The sequence below is a fragment of the Epinephelus lanceolatus genome, chromosome 18 (assembly GCF_041903045.1).
Source record: "Epinephelus lanceolatus isolate andai-2023 chromosome 18, ASM4190304v1, whole genome shotgun sequence".
NCBI lineage: Eukaryota > Metazoa > Chordata > Actinopteri > Perciformes > Serranidae > Epinephelus > Epinephelus lanceolatus.
The window spans coordinates 4,241,226-4,266,249 of record NC_135751.1 but is presented as its reverse complement, the minus strand read 5'-3'; the positions used below and the strand labels follow the sequence as shown (position 1 = coordinate 4,266,249).

Sequence of the window (25,024 nt, the reverse complement as noted above, 5' to 3'; positions counted from 1 at the left end):
TCATTTAAGTCAGAGGGGCACAAATAAACCTTTTTCTCTCAATAAAAATCCTCAAATTCATGGCTGCTACAGATGGAAACCAGGAAAGCGCCTGTGGTTGAAGCCGCTCTTGTCAGGTGGATTGATAACTCCCAGTCACATAATACCCCCGCATAATAAATAATAAAACAGCTGTATTGTATTTTAAAACAGTGAATACAATTCAGTAAATAGCAAAAATGTCCACTTCACTACTTTATATTCATGTAATAAATAACCAAATGTCAATTAGATGGCAATCTGTTGAAAAATAAAGAAAAAGAACAGTTATGATAATTATCACCTATAGTGATCATTTTGACCCCAACAGACGTGATCTCTGTAAGAGGTTTCGACTGTATTTTTAATCAGCTACTGTCGTGGCTGTGTTATCTATTAGGCGGGCCCAGGGCAACATTTTCCTGTTGGGTCCTCATAGCCCTCCCACCCACTGTCACCTTTGCACTGTGTATGTACTCCATCACCTCCCTTTGCACACAGCAGACTGTGTATAACAGCACGTCATCATTGCTAGAATAGAAGTAGCTGTCCTCAGGTTTTCTGTAGCTGGGGGTGACTTTTTTACATTTTGAAATATGCACAATGTGAGCACACAAATATTAAGGTTTTTAATTTAGACTTTGACACAAGATTTTTCTCCAAGACATGGCAGAGAAACTAGATAAGAATGCATGAAAAAGCTTGTATTCTACTTAGCTGCATAAATTTCCTAATTTTCAATTCTGGTGTTAATATCTAATTGAAATGTGTTTAATTTAATAACCAAAATGTAATTGGTACACAGGAAACCTAGAATAGGCCTTACTTGGTGTCTGTTGAAATATGTTGTTGTGTTGTATGAAGGGTGCACTTACTCAGCATTTGGAGGTTACAGGGCACTTACAAAATGAGCAGCAGAACAATGGGGGCAAAACAGTGCAGTGTCCTGCATGCTGGCTGCCACCATAGAAGACCTTGAAGATGAAGTGCATTTAAAAAGCGTTGTTGTTTTTTTTATACAGATATGCATTAATGTTCCCACTGGCATTTCTAAAATCCATAATGCATTTTCATAGCCAGTTATTTTATAAACAGAGCAGTTTTTTTTATCACATCTGTTTATCTTTATGTTAGTTTCATTACCTGTATGCAGGGCAAAAAATAAAGATGTTTTTCCTTTCCTTTTCCTCCATCTCTCTTCAGATGCCTATGAGAGTGCTAAGCTCCTCTGTGAGCAGTATTACCTGGGAGCACCAGAGCTGGAGCTGAGACAGATGAATTGTGAGACACACACAAAAACACTGTGACAAACCACACACCAACAGTTTGTATTGATTTCTAGAGTGTGTGTGCATTGAGTTAATTATTCTCTTGCATTTTTTCTTCCTGTAGCCAACAACAATAAAGAGCCTATCCACATATCATACATCCCATCTCATCTGTACCACATACTCTTTGAGCTCTTCAAGGTAATAAATAACAGTGCATCTGCAAACACACAAAAATTAAACGCTATAGCAGGGGTATTCAGTTAAAATTCAAAGAGGTCCAGTTTCTAAAATTTCCTCCCAGCAAAAGTCGAAACTTTATAATGTCTAAATTGCATCCAATAGCCTAGGTCTGTTAAATAAATTCAACACTGCACATTTCATTTAAACAATATTTATTTTCAATTTTCAAAGCAGGATAGTTTTAACATGGAAAACAAATAGTTGTTTGTACAAGAAATAAAATAAGTCCTATAGCTAGCACAATGAACTTGAGGCCTACATTGCAAGTAAAAGAAAACAGGGCCACATTTCTTCTCAATAAAACAAATACTCATCAATGGCGGAGGATATGCATACTGCACTATGACAGTACATCATTTGCTGATATTTCTGATTTTCTGGTTGACCTTGAGATTTGCTTTTTTTGTCACACAATTTGTTTTTTTGGTTTACTTTTTTTTTTAATTAATGTCTTGGCAGCGGCGTTCAAGCACTCCTTCACAACTGTCCTGTCACTGAAAGTTTTTCTGTGTTGCCCCAAAAACCATGCAGTCTTCAGTGAGCAGTCACTTGTACTTTGCTGAGCTGTAAATTAATGTGTGATGAGCTGAGTGGATCTGTCATGCTCTAATCTCAGTTAATGGTGTTCAACCAAGGAGCTAATCTTACAAAAAAAAACAAAAATATAATGAAGCCAATAATCATCAATGGAGAAATGGTCGAGATTTTTGATGATTTTAAATATTTGGGCACATACATTGACAGCAGTCTTACTTTTCAAATAAATACGGATCACATTTTTAAAAAAAGTTCACAACGCTTCCACTTGCTACGCAAGGTCAATAATTCTGGAGTGAGTCAAACTATATAGTGTATAGGAGCCTGGTGGAAAGTATCTTATCATTTAATATGATTATGTGGTATGGAAATCTGAACATTAAATGGAGAAACAAACTGCAGAAAATAGTAAACATGGCCTCCAAGACCTTAGGGAAGCCACAGAAACAGCTGACTAGTCTGTACAATGAATTCATCAGAAATAAAGCTGAGAAGATCATTAACGACCCTTCTCATCCTTTGTACAGTGAATTTGAACTTTGACCTTCAGGGAAGTGTTACAGACTACCGATGGCAAGGAAAAATCTCTATAAAAAGTCCATTGACCCAGACGCTGTCAGTGCAATAAATAAAACTAGAATGCGGTAGATATTTACCTTGACTCCTACTTTTTACTTTTGCTGAGGGTTTCTTGCACAGCAGGTTCTTTGAATAAGGCATGTCCTAGACCTATGTTTTGTAAATTTAACTCATACAGTACTGCGTGGTGTACTTTTATGAACTGGTATGTTTTTCAGTGTGGATGATTGTGTGTTGACTGTATACTGTATTGCAAATGCAGTCATAATTTTTCATATTTTATATTCTCTGCTCTGCAGAGTTTTTTTGTTTTGTGTGTCTTCTTGCCTTGAGACATGTCAATGGTGGAACCAAAGAAAATAAAGTTTTCGTATTCGTATTATTTTGTGCCCCCTCACTTGGAATTCTGTGGATATGTTTCCTCAAAGGACCTGTGTTTGGTCTGGTAGAGATGCTTAATTCCTACTTTTGATCAACGCCACAGATTAACAACATATGAGACACAAAGGTTTGACTATGGCTGCCAAAGAATGAACAATAATTGGTCCATCCATTCACTTTTAAACGTTCTTTTTTCTGTATCAACTTTCCTTACTTTCGAGCAATTTATGTCTTCTCATTCCCACATCTCTTCCGGTAAACAATCAATTTGAATGGCTCATTTGAGTGGCGCTATGATCAAGGTAAATGGTTGCAGAATTACCTGGATTAGCTGTGCCTGCAGTCTGTAGCTGTGACCGTCAGGAGGAAAAAACAACGCTCCCTGAGGACACATTACATTTTCTCATTAATTTATCAGAAATTGCTCACGGGTCCACATAGAATGTGCCCGGACCATGGTCTGCCATTTGGAGATGCCGGCACTATAGGATATACAGTATGCTGTACTACATACAGTAGTATAGGAGTGTTCTTCATAACTTAAAAGGCCACTCCAGTGATTTAGTATTGCAATTCACTAAATTTTGGAAAGACAGATTTTGTTTTTGAATAGTTAAAATTGTACCTTCAGAGGTAGCGATATCCTGACTCTTATTGTCTAGCATGGGTCAAACACCAAAATCATTGGATCCTACAATTCCCATAGTGCATCTTGATAGCATCTCTTCATTAGACCCTATGAGCATGGTAAATACCCACATCTTTCAAGTTTCTGAGAAGAGCAAACCATAATGGTGTTTTAAAATCGTGAAATTCCCCTCTAACAATACTTAAGTATCCTCCCACCCATTATTACTGTACCCATGAGCCTAAACAGCTGCTGGTACCAGCCAACCAGAATCCCTTTAACACCAATTTTAGTGTTAAAACATGTTCAAAACACAAGTGTGTGTTCATAATCTAAATACTATTAAATATATACCAAATGAATTCAGATTCCAAAAGTGAATGTATTGACTTAAGCAACTGTTGCAGTGGAGTTTTAGAACACACTGAACTTCCCTTAATATCCTCTAATATCTACCTTTGAATAAAAATGTCAACCAACCAGTTTTGGCCACAAAACAGCTGATAAACCACTCTGTTTTCTGTCCATAGAATGCCATGAGAGCAACCATTGAGAACCACGAGGCCAGCAGGACCCTCCCACCCATCAAAGTCATGGTCGCTCTTGGTGGAGAAGACCTGTCAATAAAGGTAAGTGACTCCTACATGAGTGCATACACCATTCATGACAGCAGGAGAATCTGTGAAACCCCAGAATGCATTAGCAAATATCAACAGCAAAGCAGTGTTAGTTATAAGCCCCAAATTCTCAAACCAAAAATAGAAACAGTTGGCTCAACTGAAACTTCTTTATTCCAAATAAAACCACAATAATCCTCCCTAAAGCCATGCTCAAACATGTAACACATACTTTATTTGCATACTCTAAGGTGGTTATGAGATGCTTGTTTAAAAGAAGCTATGGAAAGAATGGTAAATGGACCTGCAATGGTACAGCGCCTTTCTAGTCGACCACTTAAAGCGCTTTTTACACTACGAGTCACATTCACCCATTCACACACACACATTCATACATTGGTGGCCGAGGCTACCACACAAGGTGCCACCTGCTACTCAGTTTTAACACACTCACACACCGATGGAACAGCCATTGGGAGCAATTTGGGGTTCAGTATCTTGCTCAAGGATACGTTGACATGCAGACTGGAGGAGCCCGGGAATGAACCACTGTGCTTTCGATTTTTGGATGACCCCCTCTACCTCTGAACCACAGAAGGAGTGGAATGAATTCTTTCCATTCTTTTTGTCCCCATTCTGAAACTATGTTTTCCCCCTTTGCCCCGTTGTCCTTGTTACTCCAACTGACTGCTGTTCAGCTGCTTAATTAGGTTGCATAAATCCTCATTGTCATCTTTCCAGATTCCAAGCTCATTCATTGACGTAATCGGCTCCTGGCACCTACATCCATATTAAGAAATGATTAACTCAACACACTGTTGTTTGATACTTGCAACCATTGCACTGATTGCCTAACATGGAAAAACTGACTGCGTTCCAATACCCATACTACTGTAACATTTAGTATGCCAGAAAAAGATTTTGTATGTCCCAATACACAGTTTGTCAGATGCAGTATGCCAAAAATACCAGCAATGCATGCAGCTGCATTTTGCAGTATGCAAGACAGCATGTTTTTCAGGCTAGTCTGACCCACAGTCCTCTGCACATTGGACGAAACGTCATATCGACCGAGCTGCAAACAGATGAAAGCTTGTGGACAGCTGACAGAAGCCTCATTAACGAATTACAACGCATTCAAGTGACTGATGACCTATTGAATAGGTAGTAATTTTAGGAAATTATGATTATGTGAAATTATTATGAATGAAATTATTAGTATGTATTATGAACATAATACTGGCTGTTACAATGTATGCGTTTTGTATCACCAAGGTAACGTTAAAGTGATAACATAATGCAGGGGGTTAAAGTTTAAAACAAACAGTGTTATGAGGAACAATTGTATGTCCCAACAGCATACATCATGCAACAGTATGTACTTTGTAAGGAGAGCTGAAATTCGTGTTGATAGTAAAGAAGGACACAGGGTGAATGTAAATATTAAGGGTGGGATTACACACACACACACACACACACACACACGTAAATGGTCAACTTGTCTTCTGTTTTATGCTAACAAGTGCTCCAAGCTGAGATTTTCCCCCTTTTGTAGTGTTTAAAGAACATCATGACTGCTAAATTATCAATGCTGTGATAACCTCTCCATAATCTTTGTCCCCCTGCAGATGAGTGACAGAGGAAATGGTGTTCCCTTCAGGAAGACAGAGCGTCTGTTCAGCTACATGTACTCCACAGCTCCCAGACCCTCCATAGGAGACAAACACAGAGCCCCACTGGTGAGCAACCCACACACAAACACTCAAACAGTATGCACAAAATTAGTATGAACACATGAGGAGAGCTGTGTGTGTGTGTGTGTGTGCGTGTGTGTGTGTGTGTGTGTGTGTGTTTGTACAGGCAGGATTCGGCTATGGTCTGCCCATCTCTCGTCTCTACGCTCGCTACTTTCAGGGAGACTTACAGCTCTACTCTATGGAGGGTCATGGCACTGATGCAGTCATACACCTGAAGGTAATACACTCGTTACATACACAAATGTATGCTCCAACATATTTCTTGATGTAAATAGTCATTGTCGGGTAGTCGGATTGGTTACAAAGATCAGGGCCCTACTCTTGAAATGGGGCCCAGCTGTGTATCTTAAATAGCCCTGGCTTCTCATTTTTAAATAAAGGCAACATGAGAGGAGAGTCAAAACTATCAGCTATTACAACACATTTTTACAGAAGCTGCACAGCAACTCATTACACTTGTTCTTTTTATGAAATGAAACTTTGACAAGAATGATCATAATGCACATAAGAGATTTAAGTATTTAACAAATGTGTGTGAGTAATGATTTAAAAAAAATCTACTTTAAAGGAATTGTTCAGCATTTTTGGGGAATGCACTTACTTGCAAGACTCCAAGAAGTCACTGCCACTGTCCTTTTCCCTAACCAATCAATGTATAGTCATGTTTCCACCAAACACTTTAGGTATGGTTCCTTTGGAACCAAAAGTAACCCCTCAGACATGATACCTAGACCCTAGATCCATTTAGCGTTTCCACTGCAATAGGGCTGCAGCTATTGATTCTTTTAGTAATCGAGTATTCTATCGATTATTCTGGCAATTAATCAAGTAATCGGATAAGAAATACTTTGTGTTTTTATTAAATTATTGTAGCTATATTTAAGAGGAACAGTAATATACAAAAGAGAAAATAATAAAAGTCTCTGAAATGAGAGAAATTAGCAACAAATTTCTTAGGGATGTCCCGATCACATTTTTTTGCCCCCAAGTCCGAGTCCGAGTCATTTGATTTTGAGTATCTGCCGATACCGAGTCCCGATCCGATACTTCAGCAGTGCATTAATAAGAAGAAGAAAAAAAGAGAACACATCCAAGTTGTCCTTTAAGTTTTTTTTTTATTTAAATGACAGTATCCAACATGATACCTTTTTATATGGCTCTTTTATCACAAGTTTTGTTAGTGCAGCATTGGTTCAAACCAAGTAAACAAAATAAAATCTCTTTGTAGCTTATCAGCGGTGCAGCACAAAATAACCATGTAAACAAATTCAATTTAAACAAACTAGATGATGTCTGTAAAATAAAATCTCAATAATTCCACATAGTGCAGCATTGTAGAAGTAAAACTAAAGCACTTAACTCCACCTCTAAGAGGTAGCTTCACATTCAGTCACAAGTCAGAAAATAAAATCCCATTTAGGCTTAGTGCAGAATTAGACTAACTAGTCTAGTATTAAAATGAACAACAGAAATGTCAATTCAAAGTGGTGTAGCAGCTTAACTTTAACATGAAATAAAAGATTTCCAGCTTATTGGAATAACACCATTCAAGTATAAAACATCAACATGAATATAAAATTGCAAGGCACTGGTTTGTTATCACCTCTTAAATGTGCTCTATATTGAGCTCAACTCTTACTCTCACTCTACGGCTTCAAAATGAAGTGGATGTTTTTTTTTGAGGAAAATCAGCATCTCTACCTTGTCAGGGGAGAGCCGATTCCTTTTCTCATCAAGGATGTTTGACACTGCACTAAAGAGTCTCTCACTGTCCACTGAGGTGCAGGGGGCACAGAGAAATTTGGTTGCAACAGCAGTCAGTGAGGGGAACTGTGTAGCATGTGTTTTCCAGTAGTCTAGTGGATTGCTTTTCCTAGGGATGGTTTGCTCTGAGAGGTAGGTCTGCACCTGGACATCTGCTGATGTGGTACTCACGGATTGGGCCTCTGACTGACACTCTTCTAAGATCTCGTCTAAGACGCTGCCCAGGCTGCTTCTTGCTTCTTGACGAGGTGCCTTGCTCACAGGCTCTGCTGCCTCTAGCTCTTTACTGGCGGCCCTGTTCTCCTCTATCTTCATCACCTCCTGGATGAGGGATTCTTTAGCAAGCCTCAGGTTGTCTGACTTTGTGAAGTATCTAAAAAAAGATAAATGTAACAATTACCCACAATTTAAAAAAATGTAAGGCAAGACACCACATAGCACAGCAGTTAAGTCAGGGAACTGCCTTACATCTACTTAATTGAATAAAAATCATCTAACCATTAACAGAGCTAAATCTAAATTTAAGAGAAAAAAAATAGACATTGGCTTGAATAATTTATACTGGTGGTGACTTACGTGATTTATTATAAAATAAAAATCATTATCAAAGCATTCAAATGGTACATTTACTGTACTTGCCTGTCTTTGTATCTTGGATCCACTAAAGTAGCGATGCTGTACAGTGGCTCCTTTTCTACCTCAGCAAAGCGGGTCTCTACTGCCTCTAAAAGAGTACTTTTCATGGTTTTGACACCCTGGTCAATGGTTTGCTCCCGAGACAGGACACGTCTGAGGGCTGTTGAGAGAATGATTGGATGGATAAATGGTTTACTTAGAACAATATAAAATAAAATAAAAATTGTACATTCTTTAATTAAAAAAATTTGAAAATAAAACTCAAAAATAACCTGTAATGGCAGGGATTACATCCGCTGCAGTTGCAGTCTCCTTGCTCACATCCCTGGTCAGTTCTTCAAAGGGAGCTAACACTTCAGCTGTCTTCTCCATCAGGGTCCACTGGTTAGCTGTCAGTGTGGCAGGGAGGTTGTGGTCAGCTGCATAGACACTGAGAGCCCGCTTTAGCTCCAGAATGCTCTGTAGCATGTAAAGGCTACTGTTCCATCAAACCTGCACATCCTGCTGCAGGCGCTTGACTGCTATCTTCAGATCAATCTGGATATCTTCCAGACGTGAATAAGCCAAAGGAGAATGTTTGAAATGGCCTATAATCTTCCTGGCGTTAGCCAGTGTGTCTGTGACGCTGCGCTGAGAGAGCAGACCCTCGTGCACGACAAGTTGAAGCGTGTGCGCGACACAGCCCAAACTCGGTACTCCCATGTCATCCATGGCCTTCTTCATATTTTGCGCATTGTCACGCAAAATTACATGGACCCGTTGCTTTTCAATTCCCCAACTGTTCAGCATCCCCTCGATCGCCTGTTTCACACGCTCTGCCATATGAGATCCACGAAAGTGTTGTGCATGCAAGGTCGCACGTTGTAAATTAAAAGTGGAGTCGACCCATTGTGCAGTACAGCTAAGCAGTGACATCAGACAAACAGACGAACTCCATATGTCTGTGGTAAACCCAAAAGCAGGCACCTCTGATGAAAGGGCTAACAGCTGGTCACGTAGCTTGTTGTGAATGGCCGGCAGAGCTGTGTCGGTAAAGTAGTGACGAGAAGGCAACTCATACCGTGGCTCCAGGTGCTCCAAGAGACGGCTAAATCCGACGTTTGCAACCACAGACAGTGGCTGGTCATCCAATGCGATAAATTCAGCTATCTTGGCTGTGATCTTTTTGGCCTTTTCGCTGTCCGCAGGCAATTTCTCTTTATTTTTCAGCGTCTCTTTCAGTGTCGACTGGCTCAGTGTCTTTGTCTGAGTTGCCACAGCGAACTCGGAGTATTGGGCGGGATGTTTGTTTTTCAGGTGGCGTATCATATTCGTAGTGTTGAATGCAGCTCTGTCCTTTCCACCACGCGAAATGCCCAATTTGCACACATTACAAGTGGCTGTTGCGCTGCCTTCGCTGTCCAGTTTAAAATACCTCCAAACTGCAGACATTTTCGCTGTCCCGAGGTGACACGTTTGCCCTGCGTTAGCCTACTAACTACCAGCTCACTACTATTATGTTGTCTGAATTCCCGGCCTGCCGTAAATTGTGACGTTGACGTTATGACGTTTTTTCCGTCTGTGCAACAATGCATATTGATGTTGTGGAACTTATTAAAATTAAAACTAAGCCATTGTCATTCCATTTGACAATCTCTTTGTACCTCAGGATGAATTTAAAACGTGAACATAGCCATGCTTGTTGTTTTGTAAGGTTAAATCCGATAATTTCCACCCTATTCCGATCATTTGAAAATCACGTGATCGGGCCCGATTTCCGATCACGTGATCGGACCGGGACATCCCTAAAATTTGTTCTTACTCAGTTGAACATGGTGATTGATATTTATTACTTGGCCTTTATAAATATCATAGTTTAAGTTCCTATGACTGGCTAATTTAGACTGATTCAATGTGGGCAAAGGGTGCCTTACACCTGCTGACCCTACTTACTGCAATCCACATGAATATACTTGCTGTACTTGATTTGTGCATTTGGGTTCCATTTTCTACTGTGTGTGTGTGTCTGAGAGAAATTGAGGGGGTGCATGTGTTAGTGTGTAAGGGGTGCGTGTGTGTTAATGTGTAAGTAAGTAAGTAAATTTTATTTCTATAGCACTTTTCACAGATAAAATCACAAAGTGTTTTACAGCAAGAATAACAAGCAATAAAATACAGAGACAACACAGAAAACACACAATGGCACAGAAAACAAATAAAGTCACAGAGGCCCAAAAACATCAACTTCAGTAAAAAGGCTGTCTAAAAAGATAAGTTTTTAGTTCTCTCTTAAAACCTTCAGTGGATTCTATGCTACGCAGAGTCAGAGGTAGTGCATTCCAAAGGCATGGAGCACTGGCCTGGAAAGAACAATCTCGTTGTGTTTTGAAATGGGTGCGGGGGACCATCAGGAGTTTCTGATCAGATGACCTTAGTGAACGTGAGGGAGTCTGACTAACAACATATATGAAGCAAATTGACTGCAGCATTTTATTTTCTGTGTTTCTATTTTATCTAGCAAAACATGGCTAATACATCATCAGGTAACATTAGCCACCGCAATGATTTCTGTCATTATTCAGCCATTATAAAGCCATAATACATGTACATTCTTTACATGCATTACGAATGTCAGCTAGCAATCACTGATTAAAGTTAAATGAAATTAAACGCAACGTTAACATTACCTTGTTGTGTCAGGTCCATTTGGTGAAACCGATGCATACACTGAATGTTTTCTACTTAGATGTTGTAGCATTGAGGACATGCTATTGTGGTATGCTAACTCTGTTTTGCAATACACACTGAAATCTTTTCTTTTCGTTTGGAACTTGTAATGATCCCTCACCCTTGACACTTTCTTTGGGTTGTCTCTCTCTCTTGTCTTGTCCCTCTTCCTCCACTGTTTTGCAATCCATCCTTCACATCCATGATACAGCTGCATAGGCTATCAACAGCGAAAGTAATATATGCGCAGCAAATGATTTGCCATGAGGCTTTTTAGTAATTGAATTGTTCAAGTTACTCGAGGAATTGCTTCAGCCCTACACTGCAAACAGTACTCCTAAATGAGGGTGGGGTCATTGTCACTCACTGCTCTGTCCAGCAGTTGCTGTATTTCCTCATCATTGACACAGATGGAAGATTGCACCTCATTTATCATCCACTTAACAGGGTTGCACGTTGACATTTTCATAACAAAGAGGAACAGGCTGCAATGAGAGTCTCTCTGCATGGGATATTTAAAGACTGCAGGTTTTTGCAGGTTGCAGGTTTTTTTAGTCCTACTCAGGCAAGCGCAGGGGTTTACTTTTGCTGGAGCCCACAGGAACAATGCTTTGCCAAGCTCTTTTTCTCCAATTGAGGATTAGAATATATGCTACATATATATCCGGTCCAAATTAATATATATTTTTAAATACTTGAAGATTCACTCATTACTAAAAGTGTATGTCATCCAAGCAAGAGATAAAAACTAATTGAATGGTCAAAGTTGTCATATTGAAATTTAAGGTGTGTTGATGGATTCATGTCATCAGCTCATGCATTGAGTAACATTACAAGTAAATGTCCCACCTTAAAAGTTGCCGGCAGTTGGCCTAGTGAAGTAAGTTATTTTTTTCTCAGACCACAGCTGCTGTGAGAGGCAGCAAAACATCTTTTCATTATATAGTTACAGTTTACTACTGTGTGTAAAACTCTCCACGGTATGAACAGTGGTCACATAAAACCAGCCACAGCTCAGCCCCTGAGAAGAGTGACCATTCGCTACTGACCAATCAACAGACTGCATTGTTTGTAGCTCCACCTTTTAGTACCAGATCTGTGTGCTAGGAACCACAATAGAGGGGTGACCAAAAATGGGGACAGTAAGGAATGTTTCCATTGGTACCATCCACAACTTTTCACACCGGAAACGGAAAATGCCACAGGTATGTAGTAGTGACACTTGTGAATGTCTTGGTTGCATCTCAGCATGCTGAACTGCTTTTTTTCCCTAGATCTGTGTACAAAACCGATTGAATGCAGGTATCATTTGACAGGTTGATAACTTAAGGGTATCAAGTGCCAATACCCAGCCCTCTCTATTGTGCTTTCCATTGTTGTTATTAATCCTCATTGGTTCTGGCATACCGCTTGACAACTATTAACAATAGCGTGACAAGGTATTAGTCCTGCTCATTGGTAATGTTTTTTTTATTGTAACAGACAAACCACTGTTGACGCTAGATGAATCAGTCAACTTGAACTTGGTTGAGTGGGCAGATTTAATGGTCTGGACCCAGGCAAGAACCCAACTGCACCAGCTGGTCTGTGTAGGACGTGTTGCTCTGACAACCATTTAGATTAATTTAAAATGATAAATCCAAACTTGTGCCAGGTTGTTAACAATCAAATGAAGCTAACAAGGTCATCCATGTACAAAGATCGAGGCCCAGGTATAGAGTGAATAACACTAAGGCAGAGGAAGTATTCAGAAAAACCACCCCTATGATCCCTGCATTTAAGTCTGTTCTCTGTCTGTCTCTAGGCATTGTCTACAGACTCTGTGGAAAGGCTGCCAGTGTTTAACAAGACCGCTCTGCGTCACTACAAGCTGAGTTTGGAGGCAGATGATTGGTGCATCCCCTCCAAGGAGCCGCTGGACCTGGCTGTGTACCGTGCTGCCAAGTGATTCAGTCATGACCTGACATGACTTCTGACACAAACCCTTAAAAGCATACCATTAAAAGTCCTTCAAAAGCACGACATGGTTGGACCAGAACTATTGGCCCAGCGATGGACCAAAGCTGAAGTGACCAAAAGTGGCCAAGGAGATCAAAGAGAAGGCACAGCATGGATTGTCAAGGAACTTCCTTGATATGAGCTTCCATCTTCTTCCTGTTTCTCCCTCTGCTTTCTTTACATGTGTGATATACATAGAGGAAGACGAGAACAAAATTGACATTCTGGGTCAAGATGGCGGATGGTCAAAGATGCAGTGATAGAAAGCCAGAAAGAGAGAGAGAGTGATGGAGAGGTGAGCTGAACTGATACTAGGGCTGGATGTTTTGAAGACAATCTCTATTTTGTCTGAGCAGTATTGGGATTTAGGAACACGTTTCACCCAAATGTTAGCAACCCATTATGCTGATTCCTTTTAATTAAGGTTTTTTAGGGTGCCTCTCAACCAGTCAGGTCTTTTAGTTCAGAGGTGCCAACAGAATATTTTCCGCAGTAAGTGGATTAAGTGCCTGTTCATGCTGACTGAGAAGTGTGTTTTTTCAACACTATGCAAACTATGTATTTCTTTTTTCTCGTCTTGTTAAAACTGACAGTGTAAATCCTCCCTTGAGTTCCTGTTTTGTGAACAGATGTTCAGCTGCTCACTTGCTTACAGTGCCGAGGACTAAGGATCATTTGGTTAGAGTTGAGCAGGTACTATAACATTGTCAAAGAGTTATGTAAACTGGAATGTGCCTTTACCAGTGTGTCATAAAGATCTGTAAGAGGTCCAAACTGCAATGACTGACTGCGTATGAAAATAATCACTGTAATAATAACTATTTTACTGTAAATTGTGATTTACTGTGTGTATTTGCAGATATGTGTGATCCAGATGTTGTTTTATTTCATCACTTGAGGTGTCTGAATTTTATTTTATATTTGAAGTGAATTGTTCATATTGGAGGACTTCTATTTTTTTTTATAAAGAAATCATCCTGAAATTAATTTTACTTATGTTCTCTTTATATTTTGAGTGAATTCACTTTTGCCAATTCAGGATTACGTCCTTGGTAGTTTTACTGACAGAGTGTGTGTCTCAAAGGACATGAAGTGTGCAGGGGGGAAGTAACAGATCTGAAAATGGACCAATCAGGCACTGAGTTATATAACACAAGATACACAAGTACAATCATGTGTGTGTGTGTGTGTGTGTTTCTTTGTGTCAATGACCTGGAATAGTTCATAATGGTAGGCTACAAGGGTCGATGCAGGGACTTTGCCTGTCATGCAGGGTATGTTTAATGGGACTTTGGTTATCACGCAGTGTGTGTGTGTGTGTGTGTGTGTGTGTGTGTGTGTGTGTGAATATAAGAGATCAACTTGCTCTCTCAAAGAGAAAGAGGGAAGTTATAAATAATTGAGTGGAGCGAAGGAGTGACAAATGTCTTGCAGCTATGGTGTTATTGAACAGCAAACAAGTTGTCAAGGTAACAGGTTGGGATGACCTTAAAACAGGTCAATCAAGATCTGCTGTAATACACTAAAGCCTCCACCCTGACAGCAGTTGTCTGAGGACCAGGCTGGTGTTACTCTACAGCTATTTTATTGCCAACAAACCCAATGAAAAGATCAAGAGCAATGATGTGCTAGTTATCCCCAATGGGTAGGGGAGAGTGGGGTTGATTGGGACTCTGACCTTTTAGCAAGTTAGTAAGGTGAAGTTGAAGAGGATGTGGCTGAATGGCATAGGCACAGTTGCTTCAGAATCAGAATCAGAAATATTTTATTGATCCCCGAGGGGTAACATAAATAATTTCCCCTCGGGGATCAATAGAGTATTTCTGATTCTGATTCTGAAGCAACTGTGCCTATGCCATTCAGACACATCCTCTTCACCTTCAACCTCAAAGTGGAGACCTCCTGACCTCCTCTATGGTTGACCCTTGAATGGGATCAAGTACAACAATTTACTTACTGACTTAAATTACTGACAATACAAGTTATATGTTTACATGATAAATAAAAGTATTTTTATCATTAAAACACATTTTGACATGCCATCTGATGTTCCCACTCCCTAGGTATTGTGAAATGGTTCAGTCCATTTGACAGAGGAGGGTCAGATACATGATGCGTAGAAATCACAAGCGCTGTTAATGTAAACATGTGAGGCTTACTGCAGCCTGATAAGCTGCGTCAGAATGCCTCATCAGAAACCAGAGACTACTAAAGGAAAAGCCAGAGTACACAGTAGGGCTGCTCGATTAATCGAATTTTAATCTAGATTACGATTTGGGCTTTCAAAGATTATGAAAACAAAATAATCGACATAAAATTATTATGCGCTTCTTGTCAGTTTACTCTCGTTGTCTTGTGTTGCAAATCAAACACACCCGAAAGCCGCACATGTGCAAAACTGCCCCCTCCCCTCCTCTCCTCTATTCACTCCACGAACCAGTCAAATAGGTGAAATGGAATAATGCAAGGGGCAGGTGATCACCGAAGATTTCAAAAACAGCGTGTGGAAAATAGCAGAGGGAGAGCGAGAGAGGTTGGTCTGTGTGTGTGTGTGTGTGTGTGAGCATGTGTGTGCGCACGCACGCACGTGTATGTGTGTGTGTGTGCACATCAGGGCCGAACTCCTCCGTGCGCAATACAGAGAGCAGAGGAGAATTGTAAACGCGCGACCATGTGGAGACAGAAATGACATGCCGTTGTGTAAATAAGTCATCACGTGCGCTGCATAATTGTTTGCATAATTGTGATTTCTATTTTGACCAAAATAATGGTGATTATGATTTATTCCATAATCGAGCAGCCCTAGTACACAGAACAAGAAAATGAAAGGAGATGAGAGCTGATGGACTTTAAAAAAAAAACAAAAAAACTGAAGAAGCAGCAGGTGTGACAGGCACAGCTGTTTTGGTCGTGTCCGACATTGCACAAAATGATACCTCATTATGATACCTCATTTGTGGTGCCTTACAAAAAAGATAACAGCGTACACTGCTGTTACAGGCCAAAAAATTGAGTTTAGCATTAGCTGAGGCAGAACATGATGTCAGTCTCAGCTCACATCCCAGCTTGCGGGAGGGAGGTTTGGTCTTTGTTGCTACTCTCCCTGTTGTAGGCTTTCCATGTAGGCGCATGGAAGGGCAGGGAGCTTTGCTCTCTGTGCCTTGGGCTTTCCTTGTTTGTGTGTGGAAGGGTGGAGAGGTGTGCTCTTACTGTCTTAGGCTTTCTGTGAAACCTGAGGAAAGGCAGAGAGGCTCCAGAGCACAATTTCACAATTTGCCTACGGACAGAAGGCTAAAATGCTACATTAACAAAATACCTTTGTCCATGTGTACTAGGCCTTAGACTGAGTAGAATCTTTATTTACAACTTTCTGTTGGTATAACATCCACACAGTTTTAAATGTGGCAAAAAAAAAAGTTTTATAATGTCTAAGTTTTCTTTTTCTTTTTGTAATAGTCTTATGAGACAAAACTGGATATTAATAGCAACGGTGCTTAATTTGAGCCAGAACGTACTGGAACGCATACCAGGATCTTTTCAGGCCCTGGTGCATTCATTCAACTAATTTGCATGGGTCTAGAACTTTTCACATCTAAAAACTACATATAGTATTGGCTCATGTCACTAGTGTTGCAGGGTGGAGTACCGTAGTACTACGGTGCCTCACGTACCACTACTGCGGGATAAGTTCAAAGTCCAATTGCAAGAGGGTGAGTGTCCATGCGCTGTCCAATAACGGCGCACGCTGGCCACCTGGCACTCAATATGCTGCTGTAGTGGTTTGTTTTCCAGACATGTGAGTATCTTTGAGCAGTGAAAGTTATTATTTATTTCTTTTTACTTGTCAGCAGTGATTTGTTTTCCACAGAGCTCTACGTGCGAGCATTTTACTCGCATTTGTGACTAAAAATAGTTTTGTGCGAGCAAAATAAATCATTCAGCATGCTGTGTGAGTACAGATTTCAACCAGCAGCAGAAATGAAAGGCGAATCCTGCTGGTTGTGGGTTGAACGGGGGTCACAGACAGGAATACGGCGGTCAAATAGCCTACGGCGGCTCTGCTGTGCAAGATAACGGCTTACCGGCGACAGAGAAGTCTGATTCCAGGTCCAGTAGCCTAATTTCCTCTTTCGTTGGCGTCATGACTGCCCAGTAGTACCTGGACAACCGAGCCGTGGTGGCACACAGGTATGTGGCGTGTCAGAGAATAAACGAGCCATTCACATTTCTCTCTTTGTGGCAGGTAACGGCCTACAAACCTCACCGCACTTTAGGGACTGTTCTTTACTTATGAAGGGACTGTTCTTCTGTTCTGTTTTATTTTATTTTTTTATTTTATTTATTTTATTTCAATCCCCCCTATGTTAATCACTTATTGATGCTGTTTTTGAAGTATGAGTAAGTCAATAAGTAATTTATTCCATTGAAATATCATTGATATTGATATATAGAAAAGTGATTTATCTTTTTATAAATGACAAAAGGCACATCTGCCTCATTTTTGCTGTGGTATCGTGATACTACTCAGAACCGTGATACTTTCACTGGTATCATACTGTGGGTCCCAATTTTGGTACTGTGACAACACTAGATGTCACAACCATTCCATTCGAAGTTGCGCAGTGAGGCGGCTCGGGTGCCACTTAAAGAAATGTTCCCCCACTTTTGGGAGTGGGGGAACACTGCTCTCTCAGAGGCCAAAAGTGTTCCCCTACTTCTACTTTTACAAATTAAGCACTGAATAGCAAGATTTAAACTCCAAACTATACAAGCAAAGCACACTCTGCAGCAAAATGCTAATGACCTGAGTCTGATACAACTAATGTCTGCACACACACACACACACACACACACACACACCCTGTCCTCATTATACCTAATCAAGACTGGTTCATGACAGCATGAACGTGTTGACAGTAGTTCGACGCAGTTATGTAATGACTGAACAAGCCAATACCTGGTCCCTGTTAGAGCAGAACATTGCCCAGGTTACCCTGCTCTGTGTTTGTACTGTCATTACACCATATCTGACATATCAATGATATCTTACACAAACAAAAGCACAGGAAACCTCTTTCACACTGATTATTGTTAAGGCTTCTACCCAATCCCAATGTTCTGTTCTGGTCCTGGAGCATCCTTAACGGCTCAAAACTAAGACTCAACAATGTTAAATCAATTCTTTGTTAAAAGTGTGTTGTATGCCTGACAACTGCATTTGAGTCAAGCCCCTGCTTCTCCCTCTTAAATTGCCCTTGTGGCAGCCACACACAAATTGAGCAGCATCATGTCTCCTTCATCTGGCATGTCACTAACTTGGCTTCTTCTCCGGAGCCTTTGTGCTCCACAGAACATGCACAGTTGCTGAGTTAAGTTCCACCACAGCTATGGACAGCACATAAAACAGACGTAGGCTTGATAAAATCAGTGCAACCTGTCCGCATCACATTAAAACCACGTTAGCCCACCATACCAGAGGCAGTATCCTCTCCAACAACATGCCATTGACAGTATCCAATTTGCTTGTCTGTAGCTCCTCAAAAGAGCGATGTCAAAGAGATTCCATTGCAGTGCTCACAGCACTAGCAGATGGGGGAACCAAGGTCAGTAAATCAATCAATCAATCAATCAAACTTTATTTGTATAGCACTTTTCATACATTAAAAATGCAGCACAAAGTGCTTCACAGAATAAAAACAAACAAAAATAATACATACATATTGAAAACCCGCCCCTCCCACCCCCACATATAAACACACACACACACACACACATACACACACACACAGAGTCAATATAGTCAATAACATGGCTGGGCACTGAGGAACCAGGTGAGGAAAGAACCACCTATGGGGAGCCATCCACACTGAGAGGCACTACAGCCCACAGCCACAGGGAGCGCCGCCACAGAGACCACCCCGACCAGACAAACCGGGGTGGACTCCACACATGGTGTGGAGATTAGGAAAAATTAAAGAGTTAAAGATTAAAATAATATTAATAATAATAATAAATAAATAAATAAATTAAGATTTAGAGACTAAAATGCATAGAGATTTAAAAATAAATAATTTAAAAGCATTAGAAAGTAAAAAGAACATATAATAGAAGAATTAAAAGAGTAAAAGAAATCAGTTAAAAGCTAAATTAAAAAGGTGAGTCTTGAGCCTCCTTTTAAAAACATCAACAGTCTCTGCAGTCCTGATGCTCTCCGGCAGGCTGTTCCATAAGTGAGGGCCATAATGGCTGAATGCAGCCTCCCCGTGGGTTTTTAGAACTCTTGGAACAATTAAAAGGCCGGTGCCGGAGGACCTCAGGATCCGCGAGGGTTGATATGATAAAAGCAGGTCAGATAAATAAGATGGCCCAAGACCGTTAAGACATTTAAAAACTAATAAAAGAACCTTAAAATCGATCCTGAAACACACGGGGAGCCAATGCAGCGATTGTAAAACTGGTGAAATGTGCTCCCGCCCTCTGGTCCTCGTCAGCACTCGTGCAGCTGAGTTTTTGGAGTAGCTGCAGATTAGAGATGGTCTTTTTGGGAAGACCAGACAGCAGGGCATTACAGTAATCTAAACGACAAGAGATAAAAGCATGCATCAGCACCTCCGTGTTAGCCTGAGAGAGAAACGGGCGGACTCTGGCTATATTCTTAAGATGATAAAAACCTGTCTTTGTTACATTTTTGATGTGTGGAATAAAACTAAGCTCAGAGTCAAAAATGACGCCCAGGTTCTTTACACATTGTGAAGGTTTAAAATCCTGTAGTTTTGGTAAAAGTTTCTCTCTCTGGCCTTCAGGACCAATAATTAAAACCTCTGTTTTATCCTGGTTGAGCTGTAGGAAATTCACTGCCATCCATGACTTGATATCTAAAATACAGTTAAAAAGGGTATCAATTGGCCCTGTGTCATCAGGAGACACGGCAATGTACAGCTGTGTGTCATCTGCGTAACTGTGGAAGCTGATGCCGTGCCTCCTGATGACGTCCCCAAGGGGAAGCATGTATATGTGGCAGTACAGAGACCTGTGGGTCGCCATGCCTAATTGGCAATGGCACAGCCAACCACCGGGGGCGCACCCACCTATAAAAGGGGCGATCCCTCCCTGCCAGTTCTCTCTCTCGCTGCTTCCGACGGGTGACGTCATTTCCGAGCCGGACGTTTTGCTTCGGACAGGTAACGCGGCTTGTCTGCTCACCTGCTGCTTTCAGCTCATGTGGCAGGGAGCTAATGATTTTGTGTTGTGTTGCAGAGTGGCTGACTTGGTGCTTCCCAGGCTCGTGTGTGTGTCACCTAAATGGCCTGCTGTGGTGAGTGTCTCCCTCTCTGCCTGTTAAACAGCTGATAATGACCGCGGCTAACAATAGCCTGATTGTAGGTGGACGGTAGCTGCGCGTTACCCTCTCCCTCTTCCTCTGGTGTGTGTGTCATACTGGTCGACCTGCTAACTGGTATGTAGCTTCCTGCATTCCCAATTGTTGTATGCACATGCGAAATTTATAGATAATAAATTTATCGGGTCCTCAGATCCCTCTGCTAATGGTGCGTGAGCGACGTCCGCCAATGGTGCATGAGTGACGTCAGCACCAGCTGACCGGGTTTGCGGCCAGGGTTTAAAGCGACACATCACCACCAGCTACGGGGGACCGCTGCTGCTTTGTTTTCTGTTTTTGCTTTCTGCTTTTCGCTGCTGCTTTTTCATTTTGTTGCTTTTTCATTTTGTTGCTTTTTCACTTTTTCGCTTTACTTTTTGTCCTGTTTGTCTACTCGTTTTGGTTGACCTGCCTGCGTTGTACACCTTGGTATTACGTTTTACCGACCATTTAATTAACTCAATTTTAACGAAGTTCGACTGAGGAGTGGGGTTAAACCCTTTTTGTGGTGGATTGGTTTTGTTTTCTTGGTTACTGTATTCAGTTCCCTCTGCCTGTTTGTCTGATTTCCCTAATTTCTTTGGCTTTGATATTCTGTTTGGGCAGAGGATTAATTCTTTTTTTCAGTATTTGTCTTTTCTTTATTTGGCAGTTGGCAGTTTGTATTTTTGTTTAGTTTATGATTTATATTGCCTGCCAATGGCCTGTTTTGTTTAGGATATTTCTGTTTATTGAATTGTGTTGGTGTGACCCCACTAATTTCCCCTTTGTTTCCCTTTTAGTTGCTGAGGTCCGGTGGTGGTGGTGGTGACCTGGTGGCGGGGTTCCCCCCCCTTTTCGTGTGCTGTGCTCCCCTGGGTTCTGGGTCTCCTCACTGTGTGTGTGTGTGACTGTCACGAGTGTCTGGGTGCTTATATTTTTGGTTGGGGTTTCTCCACACCATCAATAGCCTCTTCACCCCGGTAAGCCTCAGCCCTAGTTTAGTCCCCCATTTATTTGCCCCTGTGTGACTGGTGTTTTATTGTTTTAAATTGTCTTTTTGTAATAAAGCATATGCCTTTTTAAAAACAAGGAATCGTGTCATATCTGCCTTGAGTAAAACGAACTTGTGTGTCTTAAGGTGCACTTGGTGTAAAAGTAATTCCTGGGGCGAAATTCCCCAGGTGGCGTTGTTGGCAACAATATAGTTGAAGTGTACAATTTAACCAGATTGACTGAAGACCCTCTTATACCGCTGAGTCTGATAAAATAAAATGTGGCGATCTACTGTATCAACGGCGGCGCTTAGATCCAGTAGTACCAAGACTGTGAGTTTTTGTGAATCAACATTCAACCTGATATCATTTAAAATCTTCAAAAGGGCTGTCTCGGTACTGTGGTTCATCCTAAAACCAGATTGATATTTCTCTGAAATACTGTTTCTTTTTAAAAAATCATTTACTTGGTTAAAAACCAGTTTTTCTAAAATCTTACTTAAAAACGGTAAGTTGGATACAGGTCAGTAATTATTAAAAATGTTGGGATCTAAATTACTCTTCTTCAGAAGGGGCTTCACCACCGCCGTTTTGAAGGCAGCAGGGAAGACACCCGTCTGAAGAGAGTAATTCACTATATTTAAAATCTGTTCCTCAAAGAATCCATAAAATGTCTTTAAAAGTGATGTGGGAATCGGATCTAAAAGGCAAGTTGTTGGGTTTACCTGGGAGAAAACTCGACCAAGTGTCCTTGCATCAACCAGGACAAAACTCTCTAGTGTTTCCTCAGGTAAAAGCAATGATCCAGGTGTGTTAAAAGACAAATTGCAGTTCTGCCAGCAGTCTGTAGAGTACTTGGGCAGACAGTTGAGTGGGGATAAAAAGTGCATTGCCCCATCTCAAATAGAGGCAGTAAGTAAGGCTCCTCAACCTCAGACAGTGGGCCAAATGCTGTCTTTTCTCGGCATGACAAGATACAGTCGGCCATGGATTTGTGACTATGCTATAAAAACTGCTCCGCTCAGAGCTTTAGTAAGAGCAGCAGGACAGACAAACAACACAGCACAGTGCTCCTGGATGGAGGAAGCAGAAGGTGCGTTCCAAGCCTTAAAAATAGACATGCAGTCCGCTCCAGCGCTAGGCACTCCTAACTACTCCAAGCCTTTTCATCTCTATGTAGCAGAGAAATCTGGGTTTGCGTGTACCATCCTGATGCAAGACACACCTACAGGTAAACAACCACTAGCATATTACAGCACCAAGCTCGGTAACATAGAGGCTGGTTTGCCTCCCTGTTATCAGGGGCTAGCCGCAGCTGTCTTTGCATTTCAAAAAGCATCCTCGTTAACAATGGGACATCCTGTTACTTTGTATACCTCCCACCAGCTTCATGCCCTGCTGACAAGTCCCAGATTCGTTTTGACACAGGCCAGACGCACAGGATATGAGGTCATCCTGTCTGCTCCTGAGCTCAACATTCAATGTTGTACCATCATTAATCTGGCCACCAAAATGGTTCTACCCACAGAAGGTACACCACATGACTGTCTTCATGACACAGACAAATTCATGCGCGCTCGAGAAGATTTGCACAATCAGCCCATTTCGGCTGACCTCACATTGTTTGTTGTTGGCTCCTGCTTTCGGGACGCCACAGGTAGTCGTGCAGGCTACGGACTTGTACAGCTCAACAACGACGATCAGGACTTTGTGACTATACAATCATGTAAACTTGCTCAGCCCTGCTCCGCCCAGCTCGCAGAGATAAAAGCTCTAACAGCAGCATGTAGATTAGCAAAGGGAATGTCACTAAATGTATATACAGATTCAGCATATGCATATGGAGTGTGCCATATCCACGCAAACATTTGGAAACAGAGAGGGTTTCGCAGAGCAGACGACACCCTGGTCACACATGGGGAGGTCATTGTTGACTTGTTGGAGGCTATGCTCCTCCCCAAAGCCCTAGCCATAATCACATGTCCAGCCCATTAAAAGACTGATTCGTTGATAGTCAAGGGTAATAACCTAGCTGATGTAGCAGCCAAACAGACAGCAATAGGTGCAGTAATGACACCCATATTAACCATACAAGACTGTGAACCCCTCACTACCATGCCTTCTCTTGTAGCCGCGCAAAACAGAGTAAGTGCGGCTGAAAAACGACTGTGGATCCAGCGTGGCACCATCAGAACACAAGCACAGGGGCCAACAAATCGTCTCTGGCGAGATAGCCATGGCAATTTTGTACTACCTACCCTGTTGCTACGACATGCTATAATTTGGGCGCATGGTAGTGACCATTGCGCAAGGGGGGAGATCCTACGGAAATTGCAAGCAACATGGTGGTCACCATTCATCGCAGCCACGGTAGATAGAGTACTCAGCGAATGCGAAACTTGCGCGAGGTACAACATCAGGAAAGTTTTCACAGCCCCACTGGTGCATATACCACCTCCAGACGGTCCTTTCAGACACCTCATGTTAGACTACATAGACATGGGAGCACAATCCAGAGTAAGAGGAATGAGATACGTCGTGGTAGTCATATGCACATATAGCCGATGGGTAGAAGCAACAGCCACAGCCTGATCAGATCACAGAACAGTTGCAAAATTCCTCTGCCGAGAAGTCTTGCTTTGCCGCTTGCACTAATGTCAATGCACTCACAAGCCAGCAGAATCACACATCTAACACTGCATGAAATGCTTACGGGTCGACCCATGCCAATACCATATTTGAGGGGTCCCTATGAAGGGCCCCCATTGGAGTAACTGCAAAATGAAATGTTTGACTATTTACAAAGTCTAACCCGTATCCACAGGGCCATCTTCCAGTAGGTAAAAGGGGCCACAGAGGACAGACGAGTCGAGATCCCAGAGGACCTTCAGAGAATACTCCCCGGAGAGTGGGTGTATGTCAAAGTGTTCAAAAGAAAGTGGGACCAGCCGAGAAGGGAAGGTCCATACAAGGTCATATTAGCAACCTCAACAGCCCTAAAAGTTGACGGTAAGGACGTTTGGTTTCATCTTAACCACTGCTGCAGAGCTAACAACCCGGAGAGACCTATACCCGACCCAGGACCAGACGGAGAGCACCTCCCTCTGGGCCGCAAGGGGATGGCGAGGCCGCCCCAAGGGGGATAGGGGGTCATCCAGAAGGGGAAGGCGATGCCTCCCCGCAGGAGCAAGGCACAAGGTGATCCTCACGCTTGGCGGCCAGGCGGGATTGGACCGGGGCCCAGAGTGACAGCAGTGGGTCGCTGCCAGGGAGGGTATCACCAGAGAGCACCACGGAGGGAAGCACCTCCTCCACAGTGGCTAGCGCTGAGTCTCATGAGTCGACACCTGACAGCTGCAGGGATGATGATGAGGGCACAGGGACAGCAAGAGCAGAGGAAGTTGAGGAAGCTGCAGAAGAAGAAGAAGAAGGCCGCAGCTCAGAAGCAGGTGCAGCAGAGAGCCAAGAGAGTGCAGACGCAGACACAGGAGACACAGACACAAGGGGTGCAGACACAGGAGATGCAGGCTCAGAACAGGG

At 41.9% G+C, this 25,024-nt stretch overlaps 1 protein-coding gene across 4 annotated transcripts in view; it reads left to right on the top strand.

Moving 5' to 3' along the window:
• Nucleotides 1-21,538, top strand: part of LOC117268879 (pyruvate dehydrogenase (acetyl-transferring) kinase isozyme 2, mitochondrial-like) — a 28,761-nt gene extending 7,223 nt beyond the window's left edge. For 2 of the 4 annotated variants that reach the window (XM_033645619.2, XM_033645620.2), the window contains exons 6-11: nucleotides 1,222-1,299; nucleotides 1,411-1,487; nucleotides 4,185-4,283; nucleotides 5,900-6,010; nucleotides 6,132-6,245; nucleotides 12,939-14,119. In XM_033645619.2, coding sequence (XP_033501510.1) covers nucleotides 1,222-1,299; nucleotides 1,411-1,487; nucleotides 4,185-4,283; nucleotides 5,900-6,010; nucleotides 6,132-6,245; nucleotides 12,939-13,082 — 623 coding nt within the window. In that variant the 3' untranslated portion in view covers nucleotides 13,083-14,119. Of the gene's footprint in view, nucleotides 1-1,221; nucleotides 1,300-1,410; nucleotides 1,488-4,184; nucleotides 4,284-5,899; nucleotides 6,011-6,131; nucleotides 6,246-11,345; nucleotides 12,177-12,938; nucleotides 14,120-20,389; nucleotides 20,448-21,292 lie in introns of those variants that run through there. The other 2 variants (XM_078161083.1, XM_033645621.2) reach the window with 2 other exon arrangements.
• Nucleotides 21,539-25,024: the final 3,486 nt, after the last annotated feature.